This window comes from Biomphalaria glabrata, chromosome 2, assembly GCF_947242115.1.
Source record: "Biomphalaria glabrata chromosome 2, xgBioGlab47.1, whole genome shotgun sequence".
In the NCBI taxonomy this organism is placed as follows: Eukaryota; Metazoa; Mollusca; class Gastropoda; family Planorbidae; genus Biomphalaria; species Biomphalaria glabrata.
Genome location: NC_074712.1, coordinates 52,909,638 through 52,932,501, shown reverse-complemented (window position 1 = coordinate 52,932,501; position 22,864 = coordinate 52,909,638). Strand labels below are relative to the sequence as shown.

At 35.2% G+C, this 22,864-nt stretch overlaps 1 protein-coding gene across 20 annotated transcripts in view; it reads left to right on the top strand.

Moving 5' to 3' along the window:
- The window catches only part of LOC106077152 (sorbin and SH3 domain-containing protein 1-like), a 148,311-nt gene that overhangs the window by 86,266 nt on the left and 39,181 nt on the right, over positions 1 to 22,864 (top strand). For 9 of the 20 annotated variants that reach the window (XM_056021378.1, XM_056021376.1, XM_056021371.1 and 6 more), the window contains exons 4-12: positions 1,556 to 1,747; positions 3,317 to 3,508; positions 10,829 to 11,896; positions 13,492 to 14,520; positions 15,802 to 15,855; positions 18,246 to 18,457; positions 19,007 to 19,259; positions 19,559 to 19,591; positions 22,535 to 22,600. In XM_056021378.1, the coding sequence (XP_055877353.1) occupies positions 1,556 to 1,747; positions 3,317 to 3,508; positions 10,829 to 11,896; positions 13,492 to 14,520; positions 15,802 to 15,855; positions 18,246 to 18,457; positions 19,007 to 19,259; positions 19,559 to 19,591; positions 22,535 to 22,600 (3,099 nt within the window). Of the gene's footprint in view, positions 1 to 1,555; positions 1,748 to 3,316; positions 3,509 to 10,021; positions 10,091 to 10,828; positions 11,897 to 13,491; positions 14,521 to 15,801; positions 15,856 to 18,245; positions 18,458 to 19,006; positions 19,260 to 19,558; positions 19,592 to 22,534; positions 22,601 to 22,864 lie in introns of all 20 variants that reach the window. The other 11 variants (XM_056021370.1, XM_056021385.1, XM_056021382.1 and 8 more) reach the window with 11 other exon arrangements.

Here is a 22,864-nt window from a genome sequence, read left to right as displayed (position 1 = left end):
AAACTACAACATGAGTGGATTAAAGTTGTGTAACTAAATATTACGTATCTTAGACAGAACATGTTGCAGTCTCCTAGAAAACTTCATCTTTGATCTCATTCTCAGCTTTAAGAAAACTCTTGCTCAGGTTATTTTTGCTAAAACATTTTTTTCCACATAAAACTGCCAACTTGTTAACATCGCTTAAAGTTTGTCGAGTTAACCTTTTACTTTATTTTCAATTCAATTTTTTTCATTAAAGATGTTTAAAGTTTTGATGCAACTAGATTCTTTGTTTTCTCATGCAGTTTATTTCACAAACTTTGTTTAACACTTAACATTCACTTGACTTCCAAATGTTCAATTTTTATAGTCTACTGTTATAGTTTTTACAGACAAAAAATATTACATAGGATTCTAATTAAACTTGCAATTATTGGTAAGGCGGTAAATGTTTTCTGTATTTTTGAAGTAAAAAAAACAAATACGCTGCACTTGGAATGAAAGTTCCAGCGTGACACAGATGAAGTTTGATCTATACAGCAACAAAGTCATTTGTTTCACATTTAGAGAAATGAATAATACAAAATAGAAACTCTTTTCAACAATAAATGTTTCCAATAAGAACCCAGAGTTAGTGTGTTCTTAGTGTAGCCAAGTGTAACTAGACAAGCGGTGAGTTGACTGCATGCCAGGCTGGAGCTGTGCTAGAGATCTTCACTGAGATCTGACTTTGAGATTGTTTGATTTCTTTCCTGCAGTTTAGTGTATTCCCCATTCTTGTGTATAGCCTGAAGTAGTTTAGTTGTTGTTTTATTATGATTTGTTTAAATATTGTTTGTGTGTATTTGTTTAGAAAGAAAACATTGAACAGTTGGATGGTATTTCAGCAGAGAATTTCAAAGTCCTTTAAGTTTTTTTCTAATTGAAAAATCTGACTACGAAGCTGTCGCTGTGGTACCATGAGCTGTACAATGGTCAATTATGTTCTGACAATTAGTTTCTTTATGCATGTCCTCTGCTGTGTTATCTATTTAAATGACGTCAAGCAACTGACCCATTAGCATCATCTCATATAGTTAGATATACTTGGCTTATGGTCTTCACTATTAGTACAAAAAGAGTTGTATGAGTCTCTCAACACGACTCCACTCCCACAAATGACACTTTGTAAACGAGTCATTTGTTCTTTATAAATAGTTGCTTCTCGTCTGTATTACAGCACGACTCAATGTATTACATTTTGTATTTCCTGGTAATGTGGATCAGCGAGTAATCTTAACGACACTACAAAAATTATATGTAAAATCTTGTTTTCAACCTTAAGCTATAAATGAATAATAAAACTTGTATACGTTAATGCTATTACTAAGCTAAAATACAATTATCTTATCTTATTATATAAGTGTTGTAGATGTGATCATTAGTAAGGGCCAATACTCGTGTAAGTATTGTTAGTAAAGGCCTGTACTCGTGTAAGTATTGTTCAGATACTCGCTGATTCAAATTGTTGGTCTCGCTCAGCCCAACGCTTCAGTGTTAACTGTAGCCGGTGTGGTGTTGCTTGCTCTTTCAGAATCCCTGCTTGAGGCCGGGGCCAGCTTTGACCAGAACGGCCCGGGCCAATCCTCTGGTAGAAGTAGCGCCAGCATGACGGAATGGTCACCGCGAGGTCAGAATGACACCAACAACAACATCACTAATCACCACCACCTATCATACTCTCACGGTTACGGTGACCCACACAGCTCTGGTCACACTAATGGAGGTAGTACTCGCATCAATTACCCTTCACCCAATAATACAGCTACCCTCTTATGCAATTGTATTGATTTTTTTAACGCTCTAAGGGAGATAATTTAAAATAATTATCATTGTTAGTTACCTTAGCATCTTATTTTAACAGAAACATTATTTTGTGCAATATAAAATGTATGAATTCATTGAAAATAACAATAATTAAATAATAAGTAGTAACAGCTGACAAAGCCACAAAATAATGATTGAAATAATAAAAAAATTCCAATAATTGCTATTTTCAAGAGTGTGTGATATATATTTTCCTTAAACCAGTAAATAATAACCTGCAACTCATAATTCATGTCTGTTACTTTAATAATGCACAAAGAATCCATTTGTTTCCAACGGTTTGTCAAGGTAGTACGCTACAATGTTGGCACGTGTAGTCTGACAACGAGTTTCACACCAACTCACGTGTTTCTGTCACTGACAGTTTGGCAACGACCTCTTGTTTATTTTTAGTCCAGATCTTCTTTCAGCGCGAGTGCCAATAGTATCCCCTCCCTCCCCTGAACAATATTTTTTTGTCCCTTCTTGCCTAGAGATTTAGTGTCCGTCTATTTTTAGCCAGTCTACTGCACCCACCTATATAATAAAGTTAACAGGTACAATATCGCGCAAATGTATGCTTGGAAAATAATCAAAACTCTGGATAGGTCCAGAGGTGAGGGAACGAAACAAGGCAGTGAGTTGTCTTGTAATAGATAGTACTCTCCCCTTCTCTTTCACTCTCAAACATTATGGATTGATACATGCATATATGGAGAAACATGTATCTACAATACTGCATGCGAGTATGATTTATGACGGCACTTGTATATATAAGATATAATAAGATGATAATTCATGAATATGATATATGTATATATGATGATACATGTGTATACAGCCATTGTAGTGATATCAAATTAGACATGTATATGTGATGATTTATAGATATATCTGTATACCACGGATGTTGTAACCTTTTTTTTAACGTTGGTTTTGGTCCCAGAAGTTGAACTTATACATGGTACAATGTAAACAAATGACTAAAATATACGAACACTTTATTAACATTGAATAGATCTCTAGCATTGGGCGAACGACATTTGGAACTGAAACACCTTGACCTTGTGGAGCGCAATGTTGAACTCCTTACTGACTTGTTTTTATAAGGTTTACAAAGAAACATTTACATTATCTTTTTAAAATCGTTTGTATGCTGAAACATGTACAGCTGAATTAAATTTGTTCTCTACCGGTAGTATTTACTACTGCTTGAACCATTTTTTGATCGCAGTAGACCTATATAATTATGAAATGTATTTCTTCCTCCTGCTTGATAGATATTATTAGACATATGTATTTATGTCACAGTTCAAATAATTATCTGTATACATTTTATACCTCTTCAGTGTGTGGGTGTATAGATCATGTTTACTTTACGCCAATGTTAGAGTGTCCTTTTTGTTTCATTGATTAGTCCTTGTCGAATGACATATCAGCCATTTCAGTACATGCCTTTTCATTTCCTCACATGTTCACAATGTGTCAGGCTACGAGACCCTCCACCGACCAACTTCATCACCGCATCACCAACGGCAGCGCCCAGCCCCAGCGTACCACCAGGAGCGTCACCACCGTCAGAACGAGCTCAACGTGGAGTACCAGCACCCCCAGTCTTCATCTTCCCCATACTCTTCTACATCCTTCAGCTCCCCATCCTCATCAAGGCAATTGTATACAGGTAGTCAGGGGATGCTATTCTAGCTTGCTGCCTTCATAGTTATTTCCCCTATGTTGCAATCCGAAATTGGCCTCGTCATTTTAATTTTAATTTAATTTCCCCCCATCATTAGCATTTTATTTATTTTTTTTATATTTGTTTAAATAATTAATTTCTGTTTTGTTTTTTTTAACTAGTACCTCTTACCATTAGAAGATGAATTGGAAATTGCTAACATTTTGTCCTTGGTGTAGGTCTCTGTGTTTCTCTGTTACTGTAAACAATAAGATGCTCACTACAACAGAACACTTCTGTCACAAATCTGTTTATCCGCCCTTACATGGTACTTTAGAACAGTTTCCCTGTGGAAAAATGTCACAGATGTCAGTCCTGAGATAATTGTTGACTTGCAATATGCGTGTCTATATATTCTCCCCAAAGAGAAGCAGAGAATCTCAGTACGTGTGTAGGTAATGGAGAGACTTCGAGTGATTAATAAGGCATTTCCTTGGAACTATACACTGTAGAAGATTCGAAAGATCTAAAAGTTCAATGTCTTCACTTCCAACGCGTGAGTTCTAAAAGTCATGGTCAACTTAGCAGTTGCTTCTCGATGTAAGTTTATTTCTTTACTCTTTTTGAAGGAGACTGAACCAAAATGTCATTTCTGTTGTCATTTTGTTTTAAAAGTCTTTCTTGTAGACACCTAGTTCTCCAGGCTAATGTAAGTTCCATTGCTACATGACCTTTGACCTTGTTGAGCCTCTTATAAAAGACAATTTGATCTCCACCATCTTACCAGGTAACACAAAAGTATCGATGGAGCTATTCAACGTCATGTATTGGTCAGTACAACGGTAGTCTTCTTTCTGGACACTTAGATCGGTTCCCTTCTCTCTCTCTCTCTCTTTCTTTCTCTGTCTGTCTGTCTGTATCCTCTCTCTCTCTCTCTCTCTTTCTCTCTCTCTCTCTCTCATAAGTTGTAGATTCCACTAGCCAAACCCAGACCTTGTTACAACTAACTACTCAGCAGCCACAAGTTCTGCTCACCTACGGCCCTGGGCCTGTTCTTACCTGTGTGTCAAACACCTTGACTTCTTTTCTGGTGCCGGAGACTGTTGTTTCCAGTGTTGTTAACCTCTGACCCCCTCGCACACCTCACACACACACACGCTCACACGTAGCTTACATCATCGTCTCTCAAACATTTCTTTGTTTTACCGGAACGTTTACTCAGCCGTAGGAAATCCCCAACACAGGATCCACTCAGTCTGAGAAATATCAATTAGACTTACTTAAGGAAACTGACTCGGTGACCTACAGGTGTAGGCCCCTCATCTCAACTTCATATCAGACAATTAATAACTATTTCTCTTTCACTGTTACAATCTGCTTTCAGACCTATTTCTGTATCTACGCTGTAGATCTATTTCTTTTGTTAGAATTATTGTAGAAATAATACATAGCTAATTATAGAACCATTAATTTTTTATTCCGAATTATCTTTCTTTGCTCTCTCTCTCTCTCTCTCTCTCTCTCTTTCTCTCTCTCTCTCTCTCTCTCTCTCTCTCTCTCTCTCTCTCTCTATCTCTATCTCTATCTCTTTCATACACACACACTTTCTCTCCATGTACCTCTGTCACTTTCTGTCTTTTTACGTTCTCTCTCTCTCTCTCTCTCTCTCTCTCTTTCCCATCTTTAGTCCTCCTCGATCTAGACAGTATAGAGCATTGTCTACGAGTCCCCAATTGAGTAAGAAAAATGTTACGCGTACCCAGCTATGACCAGCATTGACCTACTCTGTGTTTCTGTTTCTTACTTTCTTTCTCTCTTTCTGTTTTTTTTTCCACTTTTTCTCTTCCTGCGTATCTCTCTTACTTTCTCTCACTCTCTTTCTCAATCATATTTTCCCCCATATTCTCCCCTTCGGTCTGTCCATCTCTTTATGTCAGCCTTATATTTTCGTCTTGAACGTACCATTGTTCTCTGCCTCTTGTTTTTAACAAATCCGCCTAATGACACATTCTTTTATTTGACTTTGTATACCTATAGGAACTGGCACTTCCGGGGGCTGGGCAGGGGTCCAGCCGTGGTTGGTACGCTTCGGTATCCAGGACATGTTTGTATTTCCCCGCGCTTTGTTCTGGAACCATGTCCGACCGGAAGTGACTGTGTAGGTCGATCGAGAAGTGAAAAGAGGAAGTTTACGTTGGAGGAGTGTTTGTAAGAGAGACATGGAGAGTTGGGAGTCAGTTTTAGGACCAATGATAGCAGTTGATTAGTAAGGCGTCAAGACAGTGGGGAAATGTTTACATGTGATTTCAATCTCAAGTTACCTCCCTTTTTACGGCTACCCTAACCTCTAGTTTTCATAGTAAAGTCCCGCAACTAAAACTGTTTTCTATATTTATGTTTTCTTAACCAAAGCTGTTCGCTGTGTTCTTCTTGGAAATAATCTTTGGTTTGGTAGTTAAGACTTGTTCTACAGTTTACAGACAATTATTTACATTGACCACAAGGGTTAGTTTTCTTTAAGCTCTACTTAATTACAGTGATTTGATTTCGATGACTGCAGACTAGTTCATGGCGCTGAGAGACTTTTAGTCTTCTTCTCTTGAGTCTTCTCTCGATCTGCACAGTGATAACTGTCTACGAGTCCCAAAATTTAGTATGAAGAATTTCACGCTTACCTAGCTATGCCAGCATTGACCAACATTGTTTGTCCCTTGACACTAGGACACGCAAAAAAAGTTTCCTTCTACAAATGTTCATCTAAGTCCCATGAATCTCTCTTTCTTTCTCTCTCTCTCTCTCTCTCTTTCTCTCTCTGGCTCTCTATCAAGGAATTGAAGAACAAGTTGAAAGGTTACGAAGGAGCCAAGAGCTTCAAGTTATAATTTATCTTCACATTGTCACGCTGATATTGAATGGTCTTTTCCAATCATTGTTATGTTTATTGGAATGCAAACGACTCTGATGTCACTGATACTCTCTCTCTCTCATTGGAAGTTTGTGCAAAATAGGAAATTATGTTCGAATCTAATGAATTTGTTTGTGAGACATACCTAATGGCGCCATAACTACTGGAGCCATGGTTCGTAGCGCTCCAAAAACTCCTAAAATCTTCTTACAAATGAAAAAGTCTCCTAAAATCATAAAATTCTCCTAAAAATTGCCAGAATTCTCCAAAAATTTTGTCCTGGAAAATTGCTACTAATCCTGTGGAGTCATAGCCAATGGCGTCATAATTTATAGAGCCATAACTAATGGCGTCATTACTAATGCAGTCATAATTTAACTAATGGAGTCATAACTAATGGGGAGTCATAACTAGTGGAGTCATAACTAATGGTTTGATTTCTTTCCACATTCCCATTCCCTATTCTTAATTCATCTGTCATAATGTGACTTTTTAGTGTTTAACTATGTAGTCAGTTTGTACCTTTTATAATCTGTTTGTACGTTTTATTGTCTAGTAGAGTGATTTATTCCAGTTCTATACACACACACACACACACTTTATGCTTTCCTAGAATGTACACATATTTGTCCAAGTCTGTTGATCATCTGTGTTTAGGTTTCTTGGTTTATTCTTACGACACATGTTTCTTTAAGTAAAACGTCTGAAACACACACGAGATATCATAGTCATAGACTTGTATAAGAATAGATCTGAGGCTGTAGTCATAGACTTCAATAACAATAGATTGCGGCTCTATTTATAGACTTGTTATAACATTAGATTTGAGGTTTTAGACTTGTATAAGAATAGATTTGAGGCTCTAGCTATAGACATGTATAACTATAGATTCAAGCTCTAGTTATAGGCTTAGATTTCAAGCCAGCAGTTCTAATTCCTTCATCTGAGACTTTAATCCTAGGTATTTAAAACTGCTGACACTTGTCAGATTTTCACCTCCAATACTTATGTCCCTTTTAAATCCCTGTAGGCCTTTGGTCATAATTTGATTTTTTTCGGCATTTATTTGCATACCATTTGCTGCTGAAGGTCTGTCTATGGCTCTATGCGCATCACCAAGTCAGCTAGTTCTTCCTCTGTCCCTACTAGACCATTTATGTCGTCCGCGAATCGCAAGCTAGTAATTCTTCTTCAGTCATTGCTTACAAAACATTCATAGCCCTCGAGAGGATCTTCCCTTATCATTTCAAGGTAATTATTGAAAGAGTTGGTGAAAGGCAGTTTCACAATCTATGAAAACATCATTCTTTTATCTTCCAATCAGTGTGGATAAGTAAAAACAACGCAAGGATCTAATCGCTTTGTCTTTTTTAAATCGCTTTTTGTATAGCGCATTTTTCAAGCTTGTGACATGTTTAGTTCGCAATGGTACAATCTCTCTTATTGACATGTTTAGTTCGCAATGGTACAATCTCTCTTATGGACATGTTTAGTTCGCAACGGTACAATCTCTCTTGTGGACATGTTTAGTTCGCAATGGTACAATCTCTCTTGTGGACATGTTTAGTTCGCAACGGTTCAATCTCTCTTATGGACATGTTTAGTTCGCAACGGTTCAATCTCTCTTATGGACATGTTTAGTTCGCAACGGTACAATTTCTCTTGTGACATGTTTAGTTCGCAATGGTACAATCTCTCTTGTGGACATGTTTAGTTCGCAATGGTACAATCTCTCTTGTGGACATGTTTAGTTCGCAACGGTTCAATCTCTCTTGTGGACATGTTTAGTTCGCAACGGTTCAATCTCTCTTGTGGACATGTTTAGTTCGCAACGGTTCAATCTCTCTTGTGGACATGTTTAGTTCGCAACGGTTCAATCTCTCTTGTGGACATGTTTAGTTCGCAACGGTTCAATCTCTCTTGTGGACATGTTTCAGAAAGGGATTTAAGGGAGAACATTTCCATGTTGCCTTTCAGCAACTCATCTCGTGGCGGGTTTTGAACATAAGTCTACTAGATACATAGCCAAGCGTTTAGACCTCATAAACCCATTCCTCCTCCCATAACTCTCCCTCCCCCCCCTTTTTTTTAAACATCTGAATGGTATTTTTTATAAGTAATATTATTTTACACTTTGTGTATTTCTCGTACATTTTATTGTCTTGAAAAGACTGTACAAAGTATTGTAACTACCCCGTCACCTCCCCCCTCCTCCATTAAGTTAGAGTTTAACGTTTCAGAAATAGCAAGTCAAATGGGTTGAACGAAATTATCAGGTGTTGGAATGGAACAAGAAAATGGCCGACAAGTTTCACCAGTTTTAATTTCTCCCTTGGCGACATTTTAGTTTCATGAAGAAAGAGTAAGACCCCGCCCCCCCCTCTTCTGCCTCACATCAGTCATCATCACTCCTTGTATTTTTACTCACCGTCTAGATCTAGTACTCACTATCTTCAAAGTAGAGGTACAGACAAAAAAAAAACGGTTACGGGAGGGAGGGATGCGATCTTATGTTTAGTACTCACCCCTGATGTCAGCTGACAGTATACCTCCACCAACGCACATGTGCAACTCCCCATTCCCACCTCACCTTAAAGCGTTTTTTTTTTTAATCTTAAAAAAATTGAATGACTTTTTTTTTTCATTTTCCACTCCTTCCGCCTGTGCCAGGTAGTTCTAAAAAAAAACAAAAAAAAAACGCCATCTTCAGTCTATTTTTAACTCGTGTTTTTTTCCAACAAGAGTTTAGGATGTCAGCATGCTTGCCGGTTAAACTAAAGGAGGTAATGAAGGAGGAGCATATACTTTTAAAAATATAACTAATAAATGTCTGAGTATCTGGCCACCAAGTAATTGCCAGTATGTATACTCGGACCATTGATAGTAAATTTCTATCTAATATTCTGTCGCAAGTCTCTGAATCATGGCTTGTCTTGCTCTATCGAGTGTCGTGGTTGTTTTGAAAACATTTGCATGGATTGTATATATATAAGTGTCTTATTTTAAGTTTGAAGAGGTCACCTGGATAACAATCAGATAGTGTTCTGTCGTGGATACAAATATTTCTAATAAGTTCGTAGTATTTAATATTGGAATGTGCAATTCCTTTTTTTATAGTTCATTGGATATATTTCTTCTAGTTTGTGTGCATTTATATATCAGAAAGTACGTTTGATTTTGGTTTATTTGATAAGGCATTATAGTAAAGGATTTATGAAAGTGATCACGCTTCATTTAGTATCTAAGGGCTATGTGGTACCGAGGTTTGTATAATTGATAGTACTTTTGCGGCTGCCAATTTGACTAATTTTGTAAACCTCAAAGAAATTTGGCGTGCTTCTTTTACTACCCCTTTTTTTTAAAATAAGATCTTAAGTTACCGTTCTTTTTTGTCACTTTGTTGTTTGAAGCCCCCCCCCCCAACCCCATTTTTTTCACTTCGTACTAACAAGCATATAACTTGAAAGATACCATTCACTTATCAAAGTCCGACTTCATTGTTCATCACCTTTTCTTAGGTCATTTGAACAAATTTTGTTTAGACCACTTACTTTGAGCTACCACCCAACTGACCAGGATTACTAGACCAACGGTTTCTCTATTTTTGTTTTCAGCTGAGAGTTTCCTGGAGGAGTTATCTCCCGCTTCATCTACCCAAGATTTGCCTTTCTTGTTTGACCGGGGTACAAATAGCACGCTCTCTTGTGGGAATCTGTTTTATAAAACAAATGAATAATATATATATATTCTATATACGTTTTCGTGGCACTGAATGCAACCTTTATCATCTCTCTATAATAGCACTCGAGGCTCTTCTCGGTTTTAGACGCGAGCTAACACGAATGTATGTCAAACCGTATCGTTTGTATGGGAGCACCACTGACTCATTAAAATGCATACGATAGGATGAATTCATCTCGTCACATCAATATAAAACACATAACATAATTACATAAGGCATCTTTATTACAATGATTTCATGGCTCATTATCTTTGCGTTGAAAAAAAAAATGTGTTTCTACTGACTTTGTCCGAGTTGATTACTAATTACTAACAATGTTTGGGTCATGTTTCTAATATTTGAATTCACTCTTCGTTTAGCCTGAGACACTTTAGGCACACACCATGTCTAAATATTATTATTTAATTTGCATTGCCGCTACACGTATGCAGCATATGGCACACGTATGTGTGTGTGTTATGTCGGTGTGTCATGTGTTCAGCGTTAACATTGCCAAGTCTTGTATTTTATGTCGGTCTGTCATGTGTCATAACGTCGTCTGCGCTGTCACCTTGAAATGTCATTGTAAAAGGAATTCATTCATGTTAGGATCATTAGGAGTTTAGAAATAAATGAAATCTTTTGCGCACCACTTGTGGTCCTCTTATGTTATGAACACTTAGCTTGCTTGTCCTACCAGATGTGGCAAAATGGCCGACGGCTCAGCGGAACAATGATCTTGTCACAGCTTCACCCGCTCTCGCCTCCAAGCCGCACCCCCACCAGGCCGGAAGCAAGCTGGAGATAGCTCACCCACCACCCCAGTCGCCAGTGAAGCACCCCCCACCTCTACCCGTGCAGGTCCCTACCCCTTACCTTCGTCCCATCGTGCCTCCTTCGCAGATAGCCAGCACCAACTACAAGCCTTACCCCGACACACCCCCTCAGACCTTCCTCCCCACCCAGCAGGTGTCACCGAAGCTTAAGCACAGACTTGCTTCTCCCCCGCAGAGACAGCAGCAGCAGCAGCCTACACGCCGTATACACCAGCAGCCAATGTCACCTCCAGGATACATGGAGTCTGTGCCGATGAGAGAGTTTGTCAAGCTGTTGAAGGAAGACCTGCAGTCTGAACCTCCCAAAGAAGAAGAAGAAGTCTCCATTAAGGAGAAGTACGATAATTACCAGAGAAGACAGCAAGAGAAAGAAATGACACACCCACAGGACAAGCCACCCCAGCAACAGCAATGGTCACCCCAGCAACAACAGTGGTCACCCCAGCAGCATCAGTGGCCACCACAATCAAATCAGCAAAACTCACCTCGACAGCAGCACCATCAAACGCTCCCTTTCTCACAACAGCAGCGCGGTAAGGCTCAGTTTTATCCTCAAGCCCCTTCCGACGCCCCCTCACACCCACATCAGTTTCGCACCCTGCAGCACTCAAGATCGCATCCTAACCAGTCCACTTTTCATTCTCCTCCCTTGCCCCGACAAGAAGCTGAAGCTCCACACTCGCCCTCCCACCTCAGGAGCAGCATTTATCGCCCCACCGCCATCAGCGATATATTTCGTCGCGGCTCTCCTACACCTTCCCTTCCCGGAGACTTCCTGCGCCAGAAGCAGCCCTCACCCACCCCGTCTGTTACGTCAACCTCTAGCGAGTACGTCCTGAGTGGGGGTCGCGGCAGAGCCAACAAGTCTCGGGGTATTAACCTCTTCCTGAAGCAGCAGGAGAGGCTGGCCGCTATGGGCGCTGATGTCCAAGGTAGCAGGAGTTGTGCTTCCTTCTCTCTTTGTTATCTCCCCTAGAGTGTCAAAGCATGCTAAGAATTCTACATTCTCTTTTACTTTGCTTTGAGTTTCCATTAGTTGTGGCATGCGCCATTCAGTTTTGTTTTCAGAAAATGTAGGCAGTGATGAAGAACAAAAGTGTTGTTTTTTTTTATTTTAGTGTCACTACAATATTAGTTCATCTGTTAATTCTATCAATACAGTTTGGCAGTTTTGATATTCTATAAGACATTTTGCTAGTATTAATAAACACACACACACACACAATAAAACTCATTTCCACTTAGTGTACTGAAAAAAGCTGTTCCACTTAGTGTACTGAGTAAAGCTGTTCCACTTAGTGTACTGAGTAAAGCTGTTCCACTTAGTGTACTGAGTAAAGCTGTTCCACTTAGTGTACTGAGTAAAGCTGTTCCACTTAGTGTATTGAGTAAAGCTGTTTCACTTAGTGTACTGAGTAAAGGTGGTATTTCTGAACAGATCAATTGTTTGTCTTGTAATGTATGACATCATCCTTGCACTAAGAGACAACACTCTAGACATTTATTTCAACAAGCATGGTATTGCTGTTTGTATTAATTTTCACATTTCATCTGTAACACTAACTTAGTGTCAGTCTCTGGAAGTTCCTCTATGTTTGTGTAGTTCTTGGAATTACTGGATGACCAATAGGAGGTACTGAAAAAAAAAGATATTTTTGGACCACTCGTATATCACAAATAATTAGCTTAGCATTTTCTGTTGCGAAGGGAATGGGTATACAGAGAAAAAACTCAACTATAAATTAAATATTTAGTTACCATAGATTTAGTTAACAACTGATCAGTTGTATAAATTTCCATAGATTAAGTCAATGGCTTAACATTTGTATGAATGTCCATAGAATCAATGACTAATCATTTGTTTGAATGTACATAGATTAAGTCAACAACTGACCATTTGTATAAATGCCCAGTGATTGTCAACAATTGACCAGTTGTAAGAATGTCCATAGACTAAATCAATGTCTAACCAGTTGTAGGAATGTCCATAGTTTAAGTCAATGATTGACCAGTAAAAGGGTTGGTTCTTTTGACTTAAAATCATGCCATTGCTGTGTATTTATATGGTTAAATAATATATTTTCAAAAATTTTAAAGAAAGTACTGTTGGACTTTATGCATGTTCCCTGTAACTTGTAACCATCACTAATGTTACTTTGTATGCTCAGTTTGCCAAACATTACTTATAAACTTTGTTTTGGTTTGTTTTTGTAGTTTTATTGCTTTCTGTTTTGCTTTTATTATAAATATGGAAGATAAATTCTAAGTTACACATTGAAGGTATTTAAAACTAAATCAACTAATTCTATTTTTATATTACAATGCCAATTGTTTTTCATTTCTTGCTATTTGATTCTAAATTTGAATCACATTCTCAAAGATCAAAATGTTGAACAAAAATGGGTGAACTTCTCTCATAATTAGTATTTGTTTAGAAAATGTATGTAAGTATGGACCAAGATATACATGATACAACATAGGCTTTGTTACAAATGATTTTATTGCTGATCATTTTCCTATCTGCTAGACATACAACTCTCAGAGGGCTTAGCTCCAGACAGTGAGGCTCAAAAAAGGTCAGTAGGTCAAGAAAGATCACTCTCAGCAGTCAACAGAAGTAAGAGTTTGCAGAGCTCTCCTACTGTCCATGAAAAAAGTTTTCCATCAACCTGGCACCAGAGGTCACAACATCTGGAGCAGCAGCAGCATTCACACCCAGTGGAAACACCTGACCAGCAATGGGGTGCTCCTGCACGTAGCATTAGTGTAGATGCTGGTACACGCAGGATTCCAATACCTGTCCATCACGCGTCACCTAGCAGACCAAGCCCCAGCATCCCTATCTCTTCTGCTCCTCGTGTTCGGCGACATAGCCAGGAAGAGGAGCCCTCCTTCTCTGGGCCAGCCCCAAGCTCTTCAAATCTTTCGTCTTCATGGCAGAACCAGCGTGAATATTTCCCATTAGATCAAAATAAGGGTAGAGAACTAGGTCCTGGATCTTATGCCACTCTTCCAGCTAAAGGTAGTCGGCAAAGACCTCACCATGAACATTTCGATGAATTCAACGATCGGAGGACAGAATATGACAACTCTTTCTCCTCTCTGCCCACTATATCACCTTTGAAATCTAGTGTCACCCTAAATGAACTCTCCGAGACAAACAAGCAGCTGAAATCTAGTCAGAGCTATGACTTTGGTCGCAGGGACTTGGAGCACATCTTAGATTATAAAGACTATTCCAAACCTCTGTGGGCTAACACTAACTTGGACAATTTGCCTCAGTCCTCCATTAGCAGTCAGGAAGATGGACAATCTCCTCATTCAGACAATGCTGTGTCCAGTTCAGATTCCAGAGATACTATTATAGCCAAAGATGAGAAGTCTTCTGCCGAGTCTTTGCCTTTAGATTTGAGCATAGACATGAGATCCCAAGACAAGCCATCCCCTCCAGCTAAACCAGCTAAGCTGACTGGGAAACTGATTCCCATCACTGTAGTCCATGAGCAGTCATCCAAGCCTCCTACATCTTCCAACTTGTCGTTTCCTTCATATGCAGGTAATGTGGCACTTTAGTGTCCAGATAGACAAGAGGCATGGTATGACGAGGTGACTTGCATGAAACAACTGACCGTAAAAAAGAAATTAACATATAAGATGCATGTTAATAATATAAAAACAGCACCATATAGATTTAGGAGATGTGTTAGTGTCAAGAGTTTTCACTTCAAGACCTCACAGAGATAGCGGAAAGATTGATGCATGTTGTGATCATTTGTTCTTTCTAACAAATAATGTTTGACACAATGTTAAGCAGCATGTCTGAGATTTTTATCTTTTGAATTTATAAATTTAGTTCTGATTGTTATTAATCTCATGTCGTCTATGTACAAAAATTTATTGATTTAATGATCTCTGATGTAGAATTGATTGTTGTTTTTTTTAGCACTATTTGTTCACTGCATGTTTAATTTATAACTTAAAATTTAATACAAAGAAATGTTTTATAATTATAACACTGTAGTATAGCAGTTGTATCTGTATATGATTGTATGTATACATTGAAATGACAAATTTTATTGTACAATAACATCAATCACATAGACCTTGTCAGTAGAATGAAATTGTAGATCTATGACAGCATGTGTGAGCGCAAGTGATTTTCCTAATTTTTGAAATGATACTTCTTGTCCTAACTAAATAATCATAACACAAAGTGAGTTTATTTATGAAATCCATGCAAAGCCCTTTCTCTAATTTTGTTCCCCAAACCTTGTTCTTGTTTTAATATATTTTCAATATCTATATAAAGAAAAATTAAAAACGTATGTATAAAAATGTAGTTTCAATAAATTATAAAAATGTCAAATTAAAGCATGTCTCAAATCATTACTTTAAAAAGTATTATAGATTTTTTAATTTATTTTCTCTTTCTGGCTGATGTGAAATTAATAAATACATTTAGAGTTATTAAACTTTTATTAATACATGGTAATAAGTTTTGGTTTTTGACTAAACAATCACATATAGTTAAATTTAAACAATAGGATATCTGCTTATCATTAGATTAGGACAATATAATTAATTGTTCTTCAATCAAAGTTAGATTATACTTTTTATTAGATTTTTATTGTGATAATGGTAATTAATTGAATTAATTTGCTGATAACAATAATTTCATATGATGTATCTATTTTAGATTATAATTATATAAATATCTTTTCTCTGTATATATATATTTAACAGAGAAACTAATGAACAGTAGATTGTGATTCAATAAATATTAATGAATTGTTTCCTTTTCTATTTCATGACATTTTTTTTTTGTTTTGTTTTTCAGGTGATAGTCAAGATATCTACTCCCCACCACCTAGTCAAGCTAATTCATTTTTTGGTGGGTATTGAATTAGTCAAAACTAATTTAAAAGTTCATAGTGAAAAAAAATATCTTAGGGGCTGAGCAGTCATCTGAGCCCTAAATTTGTTTTTAAATAAACTAATTAATTAATTAGATTTTAGAACTTAGAGGCTGTTGGTTAGTGTGATGAAGACTGTTCTTATTGGTAACAAAAACGACTCTATTTCACTGCACATTTGCCATTCAAACTTTAGCTGATAAAATGCCAGCCCACCTGGCAATGTGTTTTGTTTCTGTTGCTGGCCAACAACAACTCTGTTTCAATGTATTTTTAGAGAACACTTTAATCTAGAGCTATCTCCCCAACCCCCCTAAAAGGTTCACTGTTTTAATGCCGGAAGATTTTTTACTATTTTAATTTTTAAGAAAAACTATTTCATTAAAAAAAAAGGGCTGTGTTTAGAAGTAGCCAATCAATCCAATCAAATCTGTAATATGTTGACAAAGTTTAAAGAAAAACCGTCTGCTTGTAAGTTTGCTTGCATAACAGTTGAAGTGAATGGAAACTTGAATGTGTCTTTAGTTTCTTTGTTACCACTATGTAGACAATGAATCTCATTACAGTCATATAAAGCTTCCCACTTGCTTTTAGCTTGTTGTTCATATGAAATACATAGTAGTATATCTTGTGTGGGTTGATATCTTCAAAATTAAACTCAAAGCATAATTCATTTAATTCATTCAAGATGTTCATTGTTGGAAAGGTGTAAATCTAATGTGTTTGGATTTGTAAACATCAAATGTAAAAATAAAAGAATAATAAAGTAAGTCTAAGCTACATATATTGAACAGAAACAGTTTGGATTCTAAGGCAATTGACCAGATTTAAAAGAATCAATGGAAGAAAACTAAATAACAGTATTGATAGATACATGAGTATAAATATATATATATATATATATATATATATATATAACAAACAAAGAGGCTCCCACTTCTTCAATGTGTAATGACAATGTCTTCGGTTCCGAAGATTAAGGATGTTTTATAAAGACATTTAAGATATATTTATAGTTTCCTTCCTATCTTGTCTGATGTACCTTTGGCACACACATATGTACACACACACACACACACACTGCAGGGGAGTGAAAAAGAACAGTTCTTGGCTATGTCCCTTGCAATTAGCTATAATTACTGAAAAGCTAAAATTGGAAGGGAGGGTTTAGCTGGGACACTTACCTGAGTTTGTCTGCTGTATTTAACTGAGTTGTATCCCTTTTTTTTTTTGGCACCTTCTTTCAATGGCTGAGTCATAGAGCTAGTAGTTTTTCTCATTTTATCTTTATGATGTTTCACATTTATCAAGTCCTTGGTTCTAACTTTATACTCTCTCTCTCTTTCTCTTTGTTTTTTTCTTTTTGGAAACTCTTCTTTCTGATAAACAAAATTCCATTTCAAATATTTATTTTCTCTTTCTTAGTAATTTTATCAACATTATTTTTTCAAGTTTATTCTTTGTGCCAATTCTGTTCTTTCAAATAAATGTTACCGTTTTCTTTTTACATTTCCAACCCATATAAATGTTTTGTTTTAGTTTGTTTTTTTCAACTTTTGTGTGTGTGTTTGTGCTCCTAAAATGTTTTCAGGGTAATATTCTAATTATAGAATCAAGTAATGTGTCCCTAACCATTCTATAGGTTACCAGATGCCAGGCCACTATCTTGTGTAAAGTTTAGAGGGGACATTTACTTTGTGCTGTGCTCACCTTCTGTCCAATCTGGCTAATTATCTGCTCACTTCTACATTCCATGAGTCTCTATTGTTCAGTTTCTGTTAGAACTGTGTGAGCAAATACATTTGGACTCTATAACAATCATGAAGACTATTTATATATACATTTTTTTAATGAGAGTATTACAAATCTTATCGCTTGTGGTTTAATGGTAAATATACATTTCTTTTTTAGAATTGAGAACAAAAGTTATAAATGAACTTTCTGTTCATGAATCAGGGGATATATATGCATTTATTTTGTTCTTCTGTTCATGAATCAGGGGATATATATGGCTAAATGATTTTTACATGGTCTCCATTGTTAAACTCCAAATAAATTGTATTGGGATTTGTTTTTCAATGTCAGTTTCTGATTTATATAAGTTTAATTAGCAGCTACTGATTACACTGGCAGGTATGTGCTGTGCACTTAGTATTTGAATCATTCCAAAAACTTCCTGCCATTCTGCTTTAGAAATAATAAAAAATATGTTTTCTATATTGTAGACACATCTGCATTTTACTAATCACCTGTTAATTATTCACATTATATTTGAATTATTTTAACCTGCTTTTAAAAAAAAGCTTTAACAAATTTCAGTTATTGTCTCTTATCATACTTATCTGATTACCTGATGTTCTGTAAACAGAGAAACCCACTCAGAATGGGCCAACGTCAAGTCTAGATTCTTGGAATCCCTCTTCATCCAGTATAGACAATAAACCTTTAGATACATCTTTAAAAAGTGTTCCAGCCGTATGGAAACCTGGAGGTGTGAGCTCCTATAGTGCCAAGAAAGAATACAGACCTGTCAGGCTGGATACCAGCAAGAAACCTGTCAGTCAAAAGCCTAAAGAACAGGTAGACATCACTCTTACATTTGATAGACCTTACACAAATTTACACACAAATGGTCTGTTGAAAGCTTATCATTTATAACTACTTTTATATTCATGTCATTTCTTTTCAATTGAAGAAAAAATAACTTTTGAAAATGTTATGTAAAATGTTTCTATGATTTTCAGATATCTTTCATTTCACTGAGCAGGTGACATTATTCTTAATAATTCCAACCTATTTAACTGTGAGCATTATTTGACAGCTACAAATATTTGACTGTCAACAAACAATCAGAAGTTTAAGTATTTGACTGTCAGTTTGATAGTGCAACTAAAAATGAACTTTTGATTCGGGTAGTCATAATAATTGCGATTCAAAAAATTAAACTAAACTTTATAATTTTTGCTCTGATTTCAAAACATGGGGTTCATTTTTAAAATATTCATTTAAATAAAGCCAAAAAAAACAACAGTCAAGTACTTAATTTGATATAATGTTTTAGAATATGTTCTTTTTTATTATTATCATTATTTAGATTCTTTAAAAAAAACTTATTTCATTGGTTTGTAGCAGGCTCCTTCAGCTGAAGAATCATTTGCCTGGAGGCCACCCCCACGTACAGAATCTTCAAGTTCCCTACCAACATACACACCCTTGGACTCTTCAGCTAGCCAAGATTTAGAACTGCCTCCTCCCCCACCCAGATTCTCTTCTTCATCATTTGGTCAAGACACGGAAAGCAGACACATGAATGGTCAAGGAGAGGACAGTCGACTGCCTCCAACACAAAGTCCCTACATAACATTATTACAGAAAAGTAGAGGTAATGAAATCTTTTTTGCCCTCTTGTTATAATTATTGTAATGGCTCACTAATAGAATCATTTCAAAGTGAAAATGTATTATTATTGTTTTTGTTTTTATTGTTTGCAGTTTGATGTAGTCAACTTTTATGACTGTATTTAGTATTTTAGAATGAATTTTACCAACATGAATTAGCCTAAATTGTTAACACTGCTGATTCTAAAATTACACATGGAATAGTTGTAACTATATTTTGCTAAAGTCTAAACTTAAATGTGCAAAAATTTAAAATGTTTGGCTATTCATGTTGAATTTTCAGAATTAAAATTATTGGAAGACTCCAAAGTCAATGGTAAGATGATAGTAAGGACCTGCTTTATTGTGCTCCTAGCTGGACTTTGGTCTTCATTAAATGGTTTACTTCTATATAGGTGACTTCATAAACACTTTATGTCTGAATTCTTTCTGTGGTTAATAGCCTGTAAAAAAATATTTATTTTTTTTTACCAATTTTAGTTCTTTCTTAAAATGTAGTTTCATGATTTTTTTTAAGTGACATTTAAAAATTCATGAACATTAAAAAAAAATATTTGGAAATATTTAAGTATTTGAAATGTGGCTTGTCAAAAAGTTCTCATAAAATATTTTGTATCTCATTGTCTTTATGTTTACTATTATCAGTTGATCAAAGAAAAATACAGATGACATGCATATTGTTTATTTTTAGAAAAGTAACTTAACATTAGTAATTGACTTTGGAGAGTTGCATTTGTGTGTGGTGGGACTTTTTCTCTTAGTATTAAATAGAGAAAGGAAAATAGAAAATTAAAAAAAATAAGTTTCATAGTACTAAGTTTTACATTAAGTTTCACAGTACTAACTTTTGCAAACATTTTAAAGAATTCTTCAACTACAACAGTCAATACTGAATTATAAAGCTGGATATATACATTAAGCTATTCAATATTTTCATTTTTCAATCTACAACAGTGAATACTGAATGTATAAAGCTGTATGTTCGCTCATCATTTTGTGTATGATATTGAAATCTGCAAGGGTTTTAAGAATGGAAGAAGTATTCTGTAGTGTAAGCTTGTCTACACAAGTTTGTAAACAATTAGTTGAATTACTAGAATTTACTTCTCTTTTAACTTCTGGATTATTGCCCTTGCATTTAATTATTAGACAAATGTTTCAAGTGAAAACAAATATCTTTATGACTACAAAAAAAAAAACTAATGAGAGATACAATGGACTCTATATACTGGATGGTTTATTATTTTGTTAATATAAAGTATTTGGATAGCTGCATAGGCATTCAGTATGTGCTTAAGAAAGTGCTCACGACAGTCCACAGTAAAACCATGCCCAATGTCATCTCCTGCTGTCATTCAGAAGGTTTATGCAAGGAAGTAATGATATTCAATTCTGAACCCACATTTCAAACTTGTAAGACAAGCTATTAATGTAATGGTTATGAATACAGACTATTAGAAGTAAACCATTGAAGGGATTGATAAAATCATTTCATTTAGTCTAAAAATCACTGCTGACTTTATTTGCACTTCTGATATTGTTACTAGAATCATTTTTTTCACTGATACTCTCCTGCTATAAAACAAATAGTTTCTCTTCTGTATAATTTCTATACATGTATAGTAGTATGGCTACAGACACTAGAACTATAATATCAGTATATATAAAACTATGTATTTTTGTTATTGAATTAAAAACATAAATTTCTCTTTTTTTTATTTATCTTTTTAAAGTGATTAGTTAATCCCAGCCAATAATACATATGAAGATAGGTTTTGGGGAAGAATGAAAGGTTATTTAAAAAGAATAAGAGTAACATTTTTGTTTTGTTTTCCCACTTGCTGTTTGTATCAGAGTGTGTGTTTTTATAAATTGGTGGATTTTTTTATTTTTTTTTGTGTGCTTATTTTTTTTTTTTTTTTTTTTTTAAAGTTTTGAGCCAAATATTACAAAAAGTTTGCTATAATATATTGCTATTGCTATTTTATTTTCACAAATTGGAAATGAACTCTGCTTTCCAGTTGCGTCATAGATAACTGTAAATAATTTTATCATAAGAAACTTTATAACTAGTTTCAGATAATAACTTTTTTTCAAATGAAACAGAATATTACTTTAGTGTACTGAACTTTTGGGAAGTTGGTGCTGTGTTCAAAATGGGAGACCACTTCAAATTATAGATTTTGCACTTAAAATATTAGCAGCCCCTGAAAAGGGAATAGCCTCTTAGTTTTGTGTACTCTGTCCTTCTGTTCATCTGTCTCATTTCATTAACTAGAACAGATATGGAAAATCTGATATCATGATATTTTAGATCTTTCAAAGTTCTAATGCAACGCGAAAAATTTAATTTTTAAATTCAACTTTGCAATCAGTTTTTTCATTAAAATGTACCATTTTTACAACTATTCACTATTAATAGTAAAAAAACATGAAAGACTATTTAGTAAGGGAGAAAATAATCAGCATATTTTTTACTCATTTATACAAACGAGTTTAGATTTTTTGTAAAAAAATGTTTTAAAAACTTTCTATTACTAAATTAAGTACTTTCTATCACATGCATGACTAGATGCATGACGTGTAGTACATATTGCTCATCTTTTTTTGAAGGGACGTATGTACTTTATAAGATAAGATAAGTTTGTTATTCATAGTTTTTGATATTCTTTCTAAAAATATTGAAACTTGCCATTTTACCTGCCTGAGTTCACCACTTCGGGGGCTGATTTCAAGTTTTTGTTTCCACACAAATTGTCTATGTAACACCTTGTTATATTATTGATTTTGCTCTTGTAATTAATGTTGTAGAAATCTTTTTTTTTATTTTAGTAATTTTCCACCCAATTATTTCTCCTGCTTATGTTGGCAACTGTACCGGTAAAGATACTTGCTATTCTGGTTATGTTCTGTATACATTTGTCAAAATAGGTTAACAAAGTTGTTGTTTTTTTCTTTATCATACTATATAAGTTATCCCATCTTTGGTTTTCATTTAGTTTAGTTTGTATTATTTCTAAAGACTGTTCAATGATAGTTTTTTTTTGTTATTTATTTATTTTTTTTACACAGTAGTATATTTTTATTTGAATAAATGTATGAATTCATCAGAATATTTTTATTTATAACATTTTTTAATGTGTGTAAATGTTTATGCTTTCCATTGTATTTAGGAGCTTTGAATGTCTTATAGAGTTTGTTTTTCATTGGATGTTTGTAAAGTTGTTATTTTATGTTTTACTCATTTCAAATATTTCAGACCTAGAAGAAAGTACTGATATCTTAGGCCAGAGATTTCCTGGCAAACCAATTGTAGTTAATGATGGTAAGAAAATCATGCTTCTAGCCTAGGTTGCCAGGTTTTCAGTACTTTTGAGACCTCAAGTTCTTGTAGCCATTTTCTCTCACTAATTTGACTAATATGGCTCTTTTTGTTTGTTTTTTGGTTGTCTTTTTTTTTTTTTTGGTGCTGCTGGATTTATTCACACTGCCATTTAATACATTGAACTGTTGCTGTCATTAAACTAATACACATTGCTGGTTATTAACTTACATCTCTGTGGCTTGCTTGTGTTTTCACTGTAACTTT